Source organism: Narcine bancroftii, chromosome 1 (assembly GCF_036971445.1).
Source record: "Narcine bancroftii isolate sNarBan1 chromosome 1, sNarBan1.hap1, whole genome shotgun sequence".
Taxonomy (NCBI): Eukaryota; Metazoa; Chordata; class Chondrichthyes; order Torpediniformes; family Narcinidae; genus Narcine; species Narcine bancroftii.
This window is the reverse complement of record NC_091469.1, coordinates 141,960,392-141,980,022: the sequence shown is the minus strand read 5'-3', so window position 1 is coordinate 141,980,022 and position 19,631 is coordinate 141,960,392. Positions and strand designations below refer to the sequence as shown.

The 19,631-nt window shown below is 42.2% G+C and overlaps 1 protein-coding gene across 1 annotated transcript in view; it reads left to right on the top strand.

The window, feature by feature from the left end:
• wdr17 (WD repeat domain 17) overlaps positions 1–19,631 on the top strand; it is a 144,205-nt gene that overhangs the window by 24,812 nt on the left and 99,762 nt on the right. The window contains exons 8-12 of the mRNA XM_069940891.1: positions 5,281–5,372; positions 6,678–6,760; positions 12,562–12,648; positions 15,136–15,300; positions 17,239–17,441. Of these exons, the coding sequence (XP_069796992.1) occupies positions 5,281–5,372; positions 6,678–6,760; positions 12,562–12,648; positions 15,136–15,300; positions 17,239–17,441 (630 nt within the window). The remainder of the gene's footprint in view (positions 1–5,280; positions 5,373–6,677; positions 6,761–12,561; positions 12,649–15,135; positions 15,301–17,238; positions 17,442–19,631) is intronic.

The following is a 19,631-nucleotide window of genomic DNA, read 5'->3' as shown; positions in this document are numbered from 1 at the left end:
TTTTTTTTTTTTTTTTTTTTTTTTTAATTTTTTATTTTTCACACCATAAATCACAATAGCCATGATATACACTTTTTCTTTTCCACACATTTACAGTGACTTTTTCTCCCTCCCCCCTCCCTCCTCCCAAGCCACCCCCCCATCCCTCCCCCCTCTCATCCATTTTAGTTATACAATCTAGATTTCTTTAGGCAGTCCTTGTACCTCTTCTTTGGTGCACCTCTGTCACGGTGGCCAGTGGAGAGCTCGCCATATAACACGATCTTGGGAAGGCGATGGTCCTCCATTCTGGAGACGTGACCTACCCAGCGCAGTTGGATCTTCAGCAGCGTGGATTCGATGCTGTCGGCCTCTGCCATCTCAAGTACTTCGATGTTAGGGATGAAGTCGCTCCAATGAATGTTGAGGATGGAGCGGAGACAACGCTGGTGGAAACGTTCTAGGAGCCGTAGGTGATGCCAGTAGAGGACCCATGATTCGGAGACGAACAGGAGTGTGGGTATGACAACGGCTCTGTATACGCTAATCTTTGTGAGGTTTTTCGGTTGGTTGTTTTTCCAGACTCTTTTGTGTAGCATAAGGAGAATAGAAATAACACAATTAAAATGGTCTGTCCAAGTCTACATAGTATGTATCATGTAAATTTCAGTGAAAATGTGACATATTAGAAATAATTCTCCTAACAAAGAAAACAGAGATAAAGAAATAATTGTGATATTATATATAGAAAAAAATCCAACTGATCGACTAAAAAGAAGATATAATTTAAAAAAAAACAACAAAGAAAACCCAACTGAGCGGCCTATCCCGAGGATCTGTCGAATAGTTTAAAACATCACTCCTACAGATAACAAAAACACCAAGAATTATATTACGTTTGGAAAGGAAGAGTTAATTCATAGAATAACACCAGTTTTAGCCCATGAAAGTAATCAATAAATGGTTTCCATGTTGCTTCAAATTTACTAGTTGTATCTGAAGTACGACTTCTGATCTTTTTCTAGATTTAAGAAAGACATAACATGAGACCGCCATTGAAATAATGTCGGAGAATCAGAGTCTTTCCTTTTCAGTAAAATGGCTCTACTAGCTGATAGTGTAACTCGATATGTAGACAACCTACATCTGTAATTCCAAAAAGAGCAGTTATAGGGTTTTTCTTTGGCTTGGCTTCGCGGACGAAGATTTATGGAGGGGGTAAAAAGTCCATGTCAGCTGCAGGCTCGTTTGTGGCTGACAAGTCCGATGCGGGACAGGCAGACACGGTTGCAGCGGTTGCAGGGGAAAATTGGTTGGTTGGGGTTGGGTGTTGGGTTTTTCCTCCTTTGCCTTTTGTCAGTGAGGTGGGCTCTGCGGTCTTCTTCAAAGGAGGTTGCTGCCCGCCAAACTGTGAGGCACCAAGATGCACGGATTGAGGCGTTATCAGCCCACTGGCGGTGGTCAATGTGGCAGGCACCAAGAGATTTCTTTAGGCAGTCCTTGTACCTTTTCGTTGGTGCACCTCTGTCACGGTGGCCAGTGGAGAGCTCGCCATATAACACGATCTTGGGAAGGCGATGGTCCTCCATTCTGGAGACGTGACCCATCCAGCGCAGCTGGATCTTCAGCAGCGTGGACTCGATGCTGTCGACCTCTGCCATCTCGAGTACTTCGACGTTAGGGATGAAATCGCTCCAATGGATGTTGAGGATGGAGCGGAGACAACGCTGGTGGAAGCGTTCTAGGAGCCGTAGGTGATGCCGGTAGAGGACCCATGATTCGGAGCCGAACAGGAGTGTGGGTATGACAACGGCTCTGTATACGCTTATCTTTGTGAGGTTTTTCAGTTGGTTGTTTTTCCAGACTCTTTTGTGTAGTCTTCCAAAGGCGCTATTCGCCTTGACGAGTCTGTTGTCTATCTCATTGTCGATCCTTGCATCTGATGAAATGGTGCAGCCGAGATAGGTAAACTGGTTGACCATTTTGAGTTTTGTGTGCCCGATGGAGATGTGGGGGGGCTGGTAGTCATGGTGGGGAGCTGGCTGATGGAGGACCTCAGTTTTCTTCAGGCTGACTTCCAGGCCAAACATTTTGGCAGTTTCTGCAAAGCAGGACGTCAAGCGCTGAAGAGCTGGCTCTGAATGGGCAACTAAAGCGGCATCGTCTGCAAAGAGTACTTCACGGACAAGTTGTAATTAAATAACCAGTATCATTGATGGAGATTTTAAAATACAGTTCAACTCAGATTATCCAAAATCAGATTCTCTGAAATCCTTACTTATCCGAGAAAAAATTAAGTTTTGGATAAATGAGGATATTGGAAACGTCAAAAATCCTCATTTATCTGAAATATTTTCAGAGCCAAATCAGCCTCAAAAGTTGAAAAAAAAATTAACTCGGCAAGAAATTAGAACGACGATGGTCCCTGTTTCAGGTAACTCCCTCCCCTCTCTCTTTCCATTTTTCCTTTACCTTCCTCTATTGACTTTTTTTCCAACTCTCCCTCTCAAACCGCACACCACTGTCTCCCAGCCACAAGCGGTCGAAATAATCCCTTGTCCCGGCGTTATCTAGGAGATCGAGACCTCGGGCTCAGTGGCGTTTTCTCTTCTCACCTCCTATCCTCGGCACACCGGACGCCAACGCCGACTCCGAATCCTCCCCTCAGCCTACTTCCTTGCGTGTGCGATAGGCCTAGGGAAGGATTCGAAATTGGGACTCAGAGGTCAGGAGCTTCAGAGACCAGGAAGACAGGAGCCCACCAACTTGCCAGTGAGTGTTTCACTAGCCAGGAAGACCTTCACCCCCCCCCCCCGCCCACCCCACCCCCAGGATCAGCAGCAGAGGTGTGTACGTGTTGGGGGTCAGCTGCGATTTGATGGTCTCGGTGATTAGCGGCAGCCTGCATTTTAATTTGGTGAGAATGAAACATTATTTTAATGCTTACAAAGACTTCCCTTGTCGTTTGTTGTTGTTTAACACTATTTGCTGTTGCTATTGGGCTGTTTTTTTTATGACCAGTTCTCCAAAAAATGCATTTATCCAATAGAGGCCAGATCCTGGTCATTTCAGATAATCAGAATTGTACTGTGTCTTCCCAAAATGTTTCTAATGCAGGACATGACCAAAGCATATGAGTCAATAAAGCTGCATCAGTATTGCATTTGTCACAAGTAGAGCTCGTATTAGGAAGATGCTAATTAGTTTATCTTTAGACATATAAGCTCTGTGAACTATTTTAAAGTGTATTAAAGAATGATGTGCACAAAGTGAAGAAATATTAACTAGTCTAGTAATTCTTCCCCATATTTCAGGAGATAATGTTAGTTGAAGGTTCCAATTCCCATGTTTGGCGAATCTTTTCATGGGGTCTGATCTCAAATTTAATACAAGAGTATGAATAGTACCAATTAAATCCTGGATCAAGCAGTATCCATGGAGGAAAATGGACAAACTCCTACATCAGGAGTGGGAAAGTTGAAAGGGAATGGCCAGTATTAAAGAGAAATGGAGGGGAATGGGAGTGGGAATTGTTCATTCAAAGAGCTATCCCTGTAATACTGGGCTGATGACTTCATGTTATGCTGCATCTTTAGATCAAACACTTATAAAACCTGTCCTCCATTCCATCCATCGTCAGAATGACAAAGGTGAATTTGTATCAATATTGAAATAATCTACTTCATTCATTATATTACACACTGAAGCCAAACAAAGCTTCAAATGCTGGAGATCTAACATGAAAAAAAACCCCCACAAAATGATTGTATGTGCTGGCTGGCCCTCCCTCCACATGTTCTTTTACTTTGGCTCCTCCCTTAGTCCTACACATGTGACCCCGGCCATAAAGGTCGAGTCCCCTCTCCTTCCCACTCATGCCTAGCCTTGGATCCGGGCCAGCAGTCGCTAGTACAATAAAGCCTCCTGTTCCCCTCAGTCTTTGTCTGAGTCCTTATTGGCGCCCAACGGTAGGAAAAACTCCGCAGATCACGGAGCATTCGTGGTAAGAGAAACGGTCAATGTTTTGGGTCTGTAGGTTGTGACAAGTGGTTGCAGAGCTGAAATGTGGGCTTTATAATCTTTCCACAGATGGTGTGTGACCCCAAACGTGCTGGAGAAACTGAGCAGGTCATGCTGAGTTTCTCCAGCACTTTTATATACTGCATTCAACTGCAGTATCTGCAGTCTTGAGTTGTCTGATCAAATGAGTTTTTCCAGCATTTTTGTGTTAAGCACAGTGGTTCTGGTCTATCCTAACACCAGCCAAGCTCTGTCTCTGTCTCTTTCCTGACTGCATTGCTGGTAAAGTGGGCCTCAAAATACTTGACAAATGAAGGCAAATACAGCTGCAAAAATGCTTTTTTGTTGTTTTGCAAAACGTGAGAACTCTGTTACAGCAAGATATCTCACCACAAGGGATTCTGCCGCTTAGCTCACAAGTTGCATATTTACACAGACAAATTTCTAGCTTTCCAGAGCATTCAAACAGACTTTTCCAATATATAGTAAGTACCTGTTTCTTAAACCTTTGGACTCTGGCCATTTTGAACCTTTCCTAATATATACTCCAGTCTGGGTTCATGATTAAACCAATACAGTGTGAACACCAATACAAAACCGATCCTGGTAAACTGAGACATGGAATATTGTTGGTAATACCTGAAATTCAGGTCACAAAATACATTAGCTTAGTGTAGTGGCTTCTGCAACTCCGTTACAGCGCCAGCATTCAGACGGAGCGCTGTCTTTAATGAGTTTGTACATTCTCCCCATATCTGCATGGGTCTTCCCTGGGGGTTCCAGTTTCCTCCCACCATTCAAAGCATACCGGGGCTTGTAGGTCAGTTGGGTGTAATGAGACGGCACGGGCTCGTGGGCTTAAATGGCCCGATACTGTGCTGTACATCTATCTTGTTTGTAGTCCTGGAAATCCAGGATACAGAGTTTAAAGAGTTATGATGTTTCTTAGGATTAATTATACCGGCTTGTGTCCCTTACCCAAAGGCTAATAGTCTATAACTGTCTTTGCTAAATGTGGAGATGTTGTTGTTCTTCACAATCAGCTTTTGCCTTGCTGAATTATCGATACATACAATGGAATATTTACTGCCACTCTACATTTGATTCTACTTTAACACATTTCAACACTGTCAGATGCAAGACTAAAAATAGGCTGGCACTTTCAAGGAGCTACTTCTGTCAACTCTCATTCATTTTTAATCTTTTTAAGGCCTTAAGATATATTTTAAAGTTGACTGAGTGTGTTTCACAATAACATATGAATTTCCTTTTCATTTTAAGGTGACCTAAACTGCATCGCGGGTGCAACTTCACGCAATGGAGTTTTCATATGCGATGTGATTAAAGGAAAAACGATTACTCGATTCAATGAGGTAATTTCCTTGGTTTTATCTGTTCCCTTTGCAAATGTTTACTAAGTTGAATAATAGTACATACTTCCGTATGTTAAAATTCCGCTATGCTTTTTACCGGTTGCTTGAATTTGGGATAAAAGGGATTTTACTTTATATTGTCATGAGTACCAACCCACATTTTAGGTTTGTTTTGTGCGCTATTCAGCAAGTTAAGCCATACCTAAGTACAATAAATAAAACAGTGCAGAATACAGAGCCACAATTAGGTCAATTGGAGCAAGCGAAACATTATTTGACAAAGTAGAGAAATGCAACAGGTCAAATAGTGTACTTTAAATAGCAAAGATAAAGGTATACAACCAATGTTTTGGGCTTGAGCCCTTTATCAAAGTATGGAAAAATGGTGGCAGGTGCCCAAACAAAAAAAAAAGTGAGATTTGTTCAAGGTCTAATAGCAGTGGGAAAGAAACACTCCTTGAACCTGTGAGACTTCACACACTCGCGAATTTTCTTCCTGATGGAGAGAGTGCGGATGGGATGGGATAAGACCTTGAATAATGCTGGCTGATCTTTCAAGGCACTGTGAAGCATAGCCGTGGTCGTTGGCAGGGAGGGAGGTTTTTTGTGATGGTGTGAGCTGCCTTCACAGCTCTCTTGGGTTAAAGTTCTCAAATTATTTGGCAGAGGGTTTCACGATTGATCATTCAAATTACTGGGGCAACTGGGGAATTTAAATTCATGCCATTACGTAACATCTGAGGGGAAAAACAAGGATCAGTGCTGATAAAACATGAAATTACCTAGGGATGGTCTTTAAAAAGCACTCTGTTTCCCTGATGTCCTTTGGAAATGGAGATGAGCCCACTTTACTCAGCCTGGACTACATTTAAAAACACACTGCATGCTGGAGAAACTCAGCATCCATAGGAGGTAAAGAAATATAAGCAAGGTTTTGGGCCTGAGTCCTTCTTCAAGGTATGGACATTGTGTGAGATGCAGAGTTCCTTCAGCACTTTTGTGTTCTTACAACAATCACAGTGTCTGTAGACTTCCGTGTTTCACTGGACTACCTTTAACTCCAACACTTGCATGCCCTCCGGCAGGCTCTGAAGTGAAATTAGAGATGGACAGTGGATGGAGACCTCTTCAGGATCTCTGCATCTTACAAAGAGAACAATGAGCTTTGAGGATCACATTGGTTTTAATGATGCTGTCCCAGCTGTCAGACAACTTGAGGTCAATTTCACGGATGGGGAATGCGCTCAGTTTTGTTTCAATGTTGAAATGGTTCTTGTGATCAGTGCTTTCTGTTATTCCTTAAAGCATGGAAAAAATGGTATCTTCTGCATTGCTTGGAGCCACAAAGATTCCAAAAGAATCGCAACATGTAGTGGTGACGGCTTCTGGTAAGTGGTGTTTCAATCACTGCTCACACTTAATGAATGAGCAAGAGAATGAATAATCAGTAGAAGAAAGACAGAGAGTGCAGACATCCATGTGTTGGAAGTGGACTTGGTAGGATTCACAGGATCTACGGTAGTCCATTCGGCCCAACCAGACCATGCTGAAGCAGTTTATCCTCCACTCCAGTTTCCTTCCTGATCTATCACCATGATCATCTGTTGTCTTCTACCTTCCCTCGTTCTGAAGATGTGCTCAAGTTGGAGAGGGTTCAGTGGAGGCTACACTCGGGTGATTCCAGGAGTGAAGTTTATCATATGAAAATCATTTGATGGTTTTTGGCCTGCGTTCGTTTGAATTTAGAAAATGAGGGAGGATCTAAATGAAACATGATGAATGTTGAAACAGTAGTTGTTTCCCAGAGACTAGGTCAGTGGTTCTCAACCTTTTTCTTTCCACTCGCATATCCCTTTAAGTAAAGACTTTCTTAAGGTGGGATGTGGGTGAAAAGAAAAAGTTTGAAAGCCACTGTTTTAATCACGCCTAATTGATTCGTTATGTGCTCGGTTTCAGAACTCCAAAGGAAATGGACCAATGACAATTTTTCTCAAGCAAAATATTTCAGTAACAGTTGGGTCGAGAGCAGTGGTTCTCAACCTTCGCCTCCCACTCACATCCCACCTTAAGCAATCCCTTACCAATCACCGAGCACCAATGGCACAGGGATTATTTAAAATGGGATGTGAGTGGAAAGAAAGGTGGAGAGCCACTGACCTAGTCTCTGGGAAACAACTACTGGAGGGCACCAGTTCAGGATTGAAGTGCATTCGCTTAGAACAGAGATGCATGAGAATTTCTTCAGCCAGAGGGTGGTCATTCTGTGGAATTTGTTGCCACAGGCAGTTGTGGAGGCTAGTTCTTTAGGTCTATTTAAGGTAGAAATTGATAGGTCTTCATTAGCCAGGGCATCAAAAGTTATGGGGAGAAGTGTATGCAATGGGGTTGAGTAGGAAAATGGATTAGCTCATAATTAAATGGTAGACTGACTCGATGGGTTCAATAACCTTTTCTTCTCTTATGTCTTATGGTCTTAACCGACCTATCCATGCATCTAAGTGCATCTGCAGTCATTCACTTCAACCATTTTCTATGGTTGTGAGTTCCATATTCTCACTAATTCTTGTGTGAATAAAATTCTTTTGAATTCCTTACTGGATTACTTGATAACTATCTATATTGATGGCCTCCAGTTATGCTCCTCACACCAGTGTAAACATCTTCTCTGTATCTAATCTCATCATAATTTCCATTAGGCAACCTCCTAAACCTTGTTTTGTCCAAAGAGATCCAGTGTACATATTCTTTCATTATTAATGATTAGAATTTGCTAATGTGTGCTCTGCGGTAGCTCAACAAAAGGCCGGAGATATTTTTCAATTATGTTGGTTACGCACGTAATGTTACAGCCGAATGAAGTCCATGAATTAAAGCAGCTACATTTTATTGATTCAGGCATATTTACTTTTGATGTCCTGACATAAAGTCAGAGAGCCAAGCAGCATAGAAACAGGCCCTTTAGCCCAACTTGTCCATGCTAACCAAATGTCCCACTCACACAAGTCGCACCTGCCCGTGATTGGCCTAAATTTCTGTAAATATAGCCTATCCATATATCCCTCCAGTTCTTTTGAACTGTTGCAATAGTACCTGCCTCAACCACCTCCTCTGGCACCCGCTACCCTCCGTGTTAAAATGTTGCCCATCAGGTTCCTGTTAAATCTCTCCCTTCTGACCAGCAGTGTTCCCCATAAACTGTGCATGTGCGCACGCTCAAAGTAAATCAGTGCCTTCGCATTTGTGCACGTGTGCGCGTGCACACTGTATGTTTGTGCAAGTGTACGCGTGCACAGCTTAGAGGGTGCACTGGCCACCAATTTCCCCTTTTCCGGCAAAAGGCTCTGCGTTCACACAATCAATTCCTCTTCGTGACATTGTGCCATTGATAAATTATCTGGCCTCGTAGCCTTAATTTTGTGCAAAGCTGAATATTCAAATTGATGAAATGTGATTTAAGGGCGAGAAAATAAACATTGATTCAAATTGGCCTTCTTTTAAAATTGACTGGAGTTATTTAGTTTTTCCTCTTTGGATAACAGCATATTTATTATTCCTGTCATTGTCCTTTTTCCAACTTTACCCATCTGTAAAAGCCCAATGGTATCCAAGCATCTGCCCTTCCTTCCCTCCTCCGTCTCTATTTCAAGAAAATGAGGGAATATTTTTTGAAGAATCCCAACCCATATTCTCAATGACCAAATATGGCCAGAAAGGATGTAATAATAATGGAGAAATTCGTAATGTGGATGGTAGTACAAAGGGCGGGGGGGGGGGGGGGCTGTAGATTTCAATAAAGTAAAGGCAAGAAGGAAGAAGACTGAGGGTTAAATATCTTTCCAATTCTGAAAAGGATTCAAAATGTGGATTTAGAGAGGATGTTCACATATCTGTGGGAGATCAAAACATTGGAACAAGGATGCTTCATTCATATGTACATTAAGAAATTCTTGGAGACTGGCTGGAATGTGGAACTCACAGCCATAGGGAGTAGTTGGAGGAAGCACCTGAGGGAAAAAGAACTGGTTGTTCATTTCAATTGGTGGGGAAATGGTGACAAGGAAGTTCCAATGGAGCAGGAACACTGGCTTTAAGGTGAATGGCCTCCATATCCCTCCCATCCAGGTCAGGTACTTATCCAATTTTTTTCTTAAATTTCAAAACTGAGTTTGTTCCACACTCCATCACTCTCTTGTATGAAGAAGTTCCCCTTTAAACTTTTCCCCTTTCATCCTTTTGCTAAGCAAAAGATACAAGGGGATGTCTGGAAAAATGTTTTTAATCAGAGGGTAAGGAATGAAAAATCTATCTGGAGCTTCAAAATAGAATTAGATAAGGACTTAAGGGAATAATTTACAAAACCATAGGAAAGGAATAATGGTCCAAATGACCTGTGCCAAAAAAACAACTTGTGACTTTTGGCAGAATAATTCAGCCTTTGAGAAGATTTTTGTTTTAGTTCAATGAGGACTGAGAGAAAGAGTAGCAAAATCAGAATCCCGTCACCTGGAGCACAATGTAAAACCTAACATGTCATATGGGATCTGTTGAGTAAAGTTCCCTTCCCTCACAATTTCTCCACCGGTGAAAATGAGTCACTTCTCCATTAATCAGGTTTGCACTAGGATTAGGGATCAAGATATTTCAAAGGTTGGTACAATGATGTATGAACCGTGGGCAAAGTGATAATGTCCCGCTGGATTATTCTTTATCTGTTGGATCAGTTAAGAACTCAACTGATCCAATCAGGCTTAGTCGAGTTGAATGTAAGAGTCCTGGAGTATGGGCAGTGAGGTCCGACATACCCTGTGGTTAATGTGTTTTTCTTCTCTTGTTCCTTTTTAATTTGTTACTTGTCTTTGGTTTGTAGCGTCTTGTTTTTTTTGTGTTAAATAAGCATTTTTGCCTTTTCATGTAAGTTAATTTTCTTTATTTAAATGGTTAATGTGTTTTCTTTTCGTTTTCTGTTTGGGGAGGGGGGAAATAAAACCAGACTCAGCATAAGAAATATAAATGTATTTCATGAATGTGATTTTTTGTTCTGTGAATTACTGGAACTGTCTGAGTTTGGAAAAATTATAAATAAGATATTTTTTTTAAATAAAAGAGCTCAACTGATTCATAACAAGTGACCCACTGTACACAAAACCTTGCTGGCTCCCTGAAACCATAACAGAAAATTCTGGACGTACTCCACAGAAAGAGAAATGGAGTTGACATTTCAACTTTTCATCAGGTCTGAATGAAGTTGGTAATGATTTGTAGAGATAAGGTAGGGAGGCAGAGGGAGCAAAAGGGATTGTTTGTGGTAAGAGGGAGTCCAAGAGAAACTAATTGATACAGGTGGTAGGGATTATGTCTGAGATTAGAGTGGAAAAAGACAAATGAATAATAATGTGAGCCCAGGAAAGGTCTAAGCAGGTGGAGTAATGGAATAGTCGCCCAATCCATCCATGCCAACTGAGATGGCAATCTCAGCTTGTCCCATTTGCCCACGTTTGGCGCATATAACACCGAAGCTTTCCATGTACCCGTCAAAATGTCTCTCAAACATTGTAATTATGCTCATCTCTACCATTTCTTCTGGCAGGTCATTCCATATATCCATCAACCTCAAATCCCAATTAAATCTTACCCATCTCACCTTAAACCAAAAGCCTCTTGTTTTAAACTCCCTTATGTCTTGGGTAAACTTATACCTCTCATTTTGTTTGTTTTAGATTGGTCACAGTGTTTGAGAAAGAAAATAGACACACACGCACCAAGAGCAGTTCAGTTTATACAAGTCTTTATTACTATATCTAAAGCTGAATTCACACTACAACATGCAAGCCCTTCCCAATTATACTTGTCAATGACTGGACTGGTCCCAACTGCCAAAGCGAGGCGATGACTGCACACTTGTAGTAGGTTATATGGGCACCGGTAGCAGCTTCTCCATCTCCCCGGACTGGGACGTTGGTTGGAATCTTGCAGTTCTTCTTCTTGCTGAGAGATGTTGCCACCTCTTGGAGAGTCTCAAACTTCAGCAGTGGGACCATGGCTTATATTACCCAAAAGTTGTTTACTTCAGATCTTATCTTTTTGAACAAATGATTTAATTATCTTCAAGGACTCCTGACAGTCTGCGACCCACAAAAGACAACTGCATCTCTGGGCCTCATGGTGGAAGTTGGATAATGTCTACTGATTCATATGCATCCCTGGGCCCCATATAGTGTAAATTTAGATTATGTCTTCTGATTCTAAAAAAAACAACAAGCAGGTTCTCAGCCTTGCAGAAGCAAAGATTGTAAAAGTTATAAACAACAAGCAGGTTCTCAGCCTTGCAGAAGCAAAGATTGTAAAAGTTATAAACAACAAGCAGGTTCTCAGCTTTCCAGAAGCAAAGATTGTAAAAGTTATAAACAACAAGCAGGTTCTCAGCCTTGCAGAAGGAAAGGCTGCAAAAGTAAGAAACACGGTTTAAATCTTCCATTACACCTGACCCTGGGGAAAAAAAAATTGTGACTATCTACCCTTTCTATGCTCCTTATAATTTTATACACTGCTGTCAGGTCAGCCTTTTTGGCTCCAGGGAATGAAGTCGCAGTGTATCGCATCTACCAAAGCTCTTCAGTCCTTGTGAGTCATTTTCAACTCATTGTTGAATCACGAAGACTACAATGTGACGAGTTAGATGACGATATTATTTCTCGAACTTCATACACAAAATTATGATGAGTATAGATGAAGTCAGTGCAAGCAGGCTTTGTCCGCTGAGGTTATGCGAGATAGAGGACTAGAGTTCAGGGTAGAAGGGGAAACGTTTAAAGGGAACATTAGGGGGAATTTCTTCACACAAGAGAGTGGTGGGAGTGTGGAACAAGCTCAGTTTTGAAATTTAAGAAAAAAATTGGACAAGTACATGGATGGGAAGGATATGGAGGCATATGATCTGGGTGCAGGTTAGTGGGAAGAGGCAGAAAAATAGTTTGGCATGGACAAGAGGGGCTGAAAGGCCTGCTTCTGTGACATGGTGTTCTATCGTTCCATGAAATACTGCCTCTTTCATTGGTACCCTAGCAGAGGTGGGTTGGGGGTAGAGGGGTACACTGATGGAGAGAGATAGGAAGTGTCATGCTCTGGTGACTGCTGTGCTCCCTGCCCATGTACTACTGTCCATTTACTCTTTGCTCATTGTACGTTGCAGCATTATTCGAACAATCGATGGGAAAGTTCTCCACAAATATAAGCATCCCGCTGCTGTTTTTGGGTGTGATTGGAGCCAGAATAATAAGTAAGTCTATCTTTCCAATGGGACTATCCATTTATTTACAGTTTTGGATGACCAATCATTGATCACTGTAAAATGTGAGTCATTTTTAAACATAGTCCATAAATGTCATCCTCCATCTTTCATACTGAATGTTATTTTTGATTTCAGTGGACTCATCTAAGCTGAAAGTTGGGCAGAAGTTGGTGTTGCGATAAATGTCAAAGAAGATACGGTATCTGAGTAGACACAGGATATTTCTGGAGAACTCTCAACTGAGGCAGGGCAAGGTGCTGCATTTGGGTAAATTGAACCAGGCCCGCACTTATTCTGTTGAACTAACCGCCCAAAGAGTGGTATGAAGCAATGGGACCTAGAGGTGCAGATACATTGCTCTTCACAGTTGCTGCACAGAGTAGCGAAGAGAGAGTTTAAGATGCATGCCTTCATTGGTCATTGAATACAATGTTGGGGCGTAATGTTGCAGTTAAGCAAGATGTAGGTGAGGCCACACTTGGAATATTGGGTGCAGTCTTGGACACCGGGATATAGGAAGGGTATTATAAAATCAGAAAGGGTATGCAAAAGGTTGACAAAGTAGTTGCCAGGATTATGGGAGTTGATTTATTTTGGGATATTGGAAAAAAAATAGGCCATTTTTCCTTTTGATTGTTGAAGGTGTATAGATAAGGTGAATAATGAATTGGAGAATTTAAGATGAGAGGGTGTAAGGTGAGGGTGGGGAGATTTAGAAGGGGAGCGAGAGGACTATTCTTCACTCAGAGAGTGGTGGGCATGTGGAATGACCTGCCAGACAAAATGGTAGAGGCAGGTACATTAGGATCCTTTAAGAAACATCTGGATAACGAAATGGATGGGAGGGGATTGGAGGGACGTGGGCCTAATATGGGCAAGTTGGGACTAAAGAACATTGCTCGGCACGAACAAGTTGAGCCTGTGGACATGTTGCTGTGCTCTAGCGGAACTGAATTTTGCAAAGGGAGTGCAGAATTTTGCAAAAGCTCATCACATACCAATTTAGGATAAATTTCAGGGACACAATGGGCAGAATGAATCATCCCCGATCAGGAGAACAGAGCATCCTAACCATTGAGGCCCAGTCCATTCAAAACAAAAATGAGTAGGCAGTGGAGGGAAAGATTTGATGCAGTTGATTAACTCAGTTCTACATGTGTTCAAGCTGAGCTGACACTGGAAAAAGAATATCCCTTCCATTTTCTATCTGTAATTACCTTTCAATAAATCAGGCTAGCAGCCATGAGCTCAGGATCAGTGATATCTCCCATCAGCAAAAAGCAAGTAAACCTCACTCAAGCCACATAAAACAAGGGCTGGTGGTGGTGGGGGGGGGGGGGGCGGAGTGGTGGAGGCTTGTGGAAAACACTGATTGGTGTCTGTGAGGAGAAGTACATCGCTCGAACAGATTTGGTGGAATTCCTTCTCGTATTTTGTACACGGTTCATCTTCAGTACTTGTGAATGTAGCTTATTCCATTCTCTCACAATTGCATGTTTTACCACAGTTTGAGCAAATAACGTTCTCCAAAAAGCTGTGGTCTCAAAAGAGAGGGAGACAGGAGACTCTAGAGGAGGGAGTGAGACTGCTGGAGGAACTCAGACCTGGTGCAGCGTCACAACCTGAAATGTTGATCATCTCTCTGCCTTCACAGATACTGCTTTACCTGTCACTGCTTTTTTGCTGTACAGTAGTTACCCCCACCCCACCCATCCACGGGGGATATATTCCAAGACCCCCAGCGGATGCCTGAAACCACAGATAGTAATGAACCGTAATAAGGGTTATTAGAACACAAGCATTGTGATATCGATCTGATAACCAAGATGGCTACTATGTGACTAATGGGTGGGTAACGTATACAGCGTGGATATGCTGGACAAAGGGATGAATCGCTTCCTGGGTGGAACGGCAAGAGCTTTCTTCATGAGACTCAGGATGGCACACAATTTAAAACATGATTTGTTTATTTCTGGAATTTTCCATTTAATATATTTGGACCGCGGTTGACCACGGGTAACTGAAACCGTGGAAAATGAAATTGCAGATAAGGGGGGGACCATTGTACTTTCAAAATACTTCTTCATTTTATGGCATATTTTCGAGCACAGTGTTTCTTGGAATTATCTCCCACACAGGGCTGTGACTGCTTAGTCATTGTGCACTTACAAGGTCATAATCCATGGATTCATGGAAGGAATATTAAAGTTATGTCGCACAAAAATGGCCCTTCAACCCTCCTTTCCCATTTTACCCATCCACACTAATCCCATTTGCCTGCATTAGGTCTGTATCCTTTCATGTCTTGCCTTTTTAAGTGCCTGCCCAAATGATCTTTTCCAATTGAGGGAAACAAAGGGTTGCAGAGAACAAGAGTAGGGGCTCAGAAATGACATGAAATTATTGTCTGTTCTCAACATACAGCAACACTTGTGCTAATTTTCCCTTATTCCTAACATTTTCATTTCCTTCCAGAGATATGATTGCCACTGGCTGCGAGGACAAAAATGTTCGGGTTTACTACTTGGCAACCAGTTCCGACCAACCACTGAAGATTTTCACTGGACACACTGCTAAAGTCTTTCATGTCAGGTGGTCTCCGCTGAGGGAAGGCATCCTCTGCAGTGGTTCTGATGACAGGTACCTGTGGTTCGGTAGCCAATGGTTCTGTGAGATCATTACTTTGGTAACTTTAGATTTCCAATCATTTATATCTTCAAGGAGTGTTTCAAAAGTGGCTGGTTTATTGGCAAAGCACAGTTCCCAACATTCTGTTGATGAGTTTGCTGTTGGATGAGAGAATAGAGAGAAATTGAAAATGTTTTCCAAAAATGTTTAATTTAGGCTGCTTGCAATTTCCTCCTTCCCACAGGCTGTTGAAAGTTCCATTGATCAATGGCAGGGATTCATAACTGCAGTTAATTAAAACTGCAGATCAGCCTTCAGAGCCAGAGGGAGTGGCAAGTGAATTTTCTGTGATGTTACTTGCCGTGAAGCAGGAGAAAGAGTAGATGAACAGAAATGAAGGCTGGCAGTGCATGGAACGAGAAAGGGTTTGCAATTGATTTCCTTTGTAATACTGAGAATTTTAGGATGGTAAAGAAGTACATTTCCACAGCAATTCTTGTGACATGCTGCCACCACAACTGTGGTGGAAGAATCCAGAAAGCATGGAAAATATGGGGATCTTTCCAAAATTAAATTTGTCCCCTCAGTAGAAATTCACCCCTGAAGTTTTTTTTTTATGCTGATTGTCACACTTAAAGCAACCAGATTTGGCAGCCCTCTTAAAAACAGAAAGATTATAATCCCTGAGATCCCAATTACAAATAGCATGCATGACAAGTTGCGCTCATCAATCAATGGCTCGGTTCGCAGAGCTGTTAGTAGCCCAGCGAACGGCGTTCAAATCCGGCTCTGTCTGTAAGGAGTTCTCCTCATGTCTGTGTGGGTTTCCTCCAGGTGCTCTGATTTCCTCCTGCCCTTCAAAGCATATGTTAATTGGGGTGTTTGGGTGGCACGGGCTCGTGGGCTGGAAGGTTCTGTTACCTTGCTGTGCGCTTAAATTAAATTAAAATAATTGCATACCTGTTACTTCCCCAGCTACAATAGGCTTGTGCAATTCTATGACCAGCCCGAGGGAAAAGCCAAGCATTGCAAGTGTTGGAAATCTGAATTAAAAGCAGAAAATATTAGAAATTCTTAGCAAGTTGTAAACATCGGTGCAGAGAAACAGAGTGAGTGTTTCCAGGCTCGTAGCTTTTCATTGGAACTGATGTTGTCTGACCTGCTGAATATTCCCAGCCTTTTTGACAGTCATTCAAAAAATGCAGTTGTGAAGTTGAAAGAAAGGCACACAACTTTTCATCATTAAAAAAAGCTAAGATTACTGTTCCAAGCAGAGACCCCATTGCAACAATCAGACTGAATGGAAAATGGTGTCAAAACATAAGCAAATTCAGATGAGTTTAAGCTTATGTTTATTATCATTTGTACACAACCAGACACAGCACATAGTAATCCCATATACAGATATTTTTTAGAATAATAATAAGTAATTGATTTTAACAGGACACTGTTCATCAGTCCCACAGCCTGGAGGAATAAGCTATTTCCTAGCCTGTCAGTTTGCAGTTCTGATGCTCCTCTACTTCAGTCTTGATGGAAATGGGTCAAAGTCACTGTGTGCTGGGTAGAAAGGGTTCTCAATAATTCTTTGAGTCCCATTTAAGTGAATGTTGTTAATAGAGGATAGGGAGATCCCAGTGATCTTCTCGGCCATTTTGATGAAGTTGAGGGAATCAGCAGGTCAGGCGGCGTCCATGGAGTGAAATGGACGTTTGACCCCTTTTTTTGAGATATTAGCTGATTATTTTGTTCCTTTTCAAACTTTGGAACTCTGTTGTGAATTTCCAATCTTTTCGTTCAGATTTCCACTTTTTTTGTTTTATTAAATATAGGGCTATACAACTTTCAACCTGTACTTTGTGATTCATCAGGATTAATTGAGTTTCTGGGATTTTTATTTCCAATGTAGTGTTTGTTATAAGCCTTCAGCACAGTACATTTCCTCCACAGTACTGTCAGGATATGGGACTATACGCAGGATGCCTGCATCAATATTCTAAGCGGACACAAAGCACCAGTGCGAGGTCTTCTATGGAACACAGAAGTCCCATACCTTCTGATTTCGGGGAGCTGGGACTACACTATCCGTGTCTGGGACACAAGGGATGGAACCTGTCTGGATACTGTGTACGATCATGGTGCAGATGTTTATGGTAATGGCACGTTGTGAGTTTTTAATTTACAACATGGGTGTCACTAATAGGCCTGCAGTTTATTGACCATCCCCAATTGCCATTGAAATTTGTGACAGTAAGGAGCCAATCAATTTTACAGGAAGAGTTACAGACAGGCAGACTTCCAAATTAAGGAAAATGAGTGAACCAGATGTACTTTTCCTTTTTGTCAATTTCATAGTCACCGTTATTGAGACCAGTTTGCAATTCAAATTTAATTTGATAGCTAAAGTTTCCAACATATAAAGTTCAAGTTCAGTCACATGAACCAAAATGCAGTGATAATGTAAGTAAATAAATACCTCATGCATTGTACAAGTAAGACAGAACAAAAGTTAGATTTGCAGAGATATCAGTTTGTACAGAGCAGCAGTTTGGCTGTTTTTCCATCCATTCAAGAGTCTGATAACTGTGGGAGAGAAACTGTCTTTGAATCTGGTGGTACTTGTGTATTCATACTTACGAATCTTCGTCCCAACAGGAGGAGTGTGAAGAAAGTGTGGCCAGGTGGTAGGATGAGTCTTTTCTAAGGCAGCAGGGGTTATAGATGGAGTTGATGGAGGAGAGGGAGAGATGCATGAGGGCCTGAGCTGCATTCACAACCCTGTGCTGACAGAGCAGTTCCTGTCACATCCAGTGATTCACCCTGATAGAATGCTTTCAGTGACGTACCTGATGCTTTCAGTGACGCACCTGTAGAAGTTACTGAGGGATGCAGGTGACGTACCAAATTTCCTCGGGTTTCCTAGGAAGTAGAGCTGCTGGTTTGCTTTCTTGCCTATTCCAGTGGCAAGTCATTGGAAATATCACGGTAGGACTTGAGCTCACAGCTCCAAATTATGGTCCAAGGTTCTGGATGTGCAGCCCAGTAATGTCACCACAATGCCACTCCATTCCAAACGATCGTGTATTTGTATTTTTTTCTGCAATCAATGAAGAAATCTCTGCTTAGAGGTGTAAAGTCACATTTAACATTGAAATACAGCCTGGAAACACAGGAGACTGCAGATACTGGATCTTAGGCAAAGCACAGTCTGCAGGAGGAACTCAGAGGGTCGAGCAGCGTTGTTGGGGGATAAGACGAAGATGATAATGGGTTTTGACATGAGGAATTATCTTTCTTCCCCCACTGAGGCTGCTTGTCATGCAGATTGTTGAGGTTGTAGTGCGCTGAGGTAGCAGGAAGTAAGCACAAAACTCAAAAGACTGTACAACAGGCTTTATTCAGGTTAAAGTCTGAACACCAGTTCATGCTTCAGTGGCTCCCCTGTGACTGGCTCAGGAGGGGCCCGCTCAGGTCGGCTGATTGACAGCCGGCTAAGTGGAGTCAGCCCCCCTAGGAGGTCTATTCAGGTCAGTTGATTGACAGCCGGCCAGGTGGAGTCAGCCCTTAGGTGGTGTTCCTGCAGGTACAGAGATTGCACCCTGTAGTGGCCGTATCACCACAGAGATACAACCTGCTGTCACTTCATTCCATCGTATATTCCCTCACCAAGTGTAAATGCAAGGCAAGCAGGCAGAAAATCATCTCCAATGATCAGGTCAGACTTGCCAAATGCTTAATCAGTTGCAGAAACTGGAATTCCTGATTGAAGGCATTATCCGTTCTGTGGGTTTTTTTTCAATGAAATGACAGGGAAAATTGGGATGGCTCATCACATTCCTACGTTGACCTGTTGAGTTTCACGTTGAGACTGTGGACTTGTAGAATTTATCCCAAAAATAATATGCATTCAATACTATCTCCACAGCTAATTTCAAGTTGCATCTGTTCTCTCTTAGTTCTCAAACAAATCGTGTCTGGGAAGAGTGGGAGGAAGGGGCACGCTGGTTCTATTCCTTTTCTCAGCACTTGCCTGAGAATAAGCAAGCTTCTCTGCACCCTTTATCCATGCTGCACTTTGCTCACCTTTGCCACTTTGTGCCAAAAGCCCACTCTGACCTGCTGCACCTCGCACGTTGTTGAACCACGTTGGATTTGGCCACCCTGATGCCTACTGAAAGTTCGAGGTCATCAAAAACTCTCATGCCTGATGTGTATTAGCTGCTATCTCCTTTGTAACTAGTTCAACCTTAACTTTGTGATCTAATTCTTTGGTCTTATGCTTTCTTACTTAATAGAACACCACTCAGCACCAAAGTCTCTGACTCCATCCGTCCAATCACCCC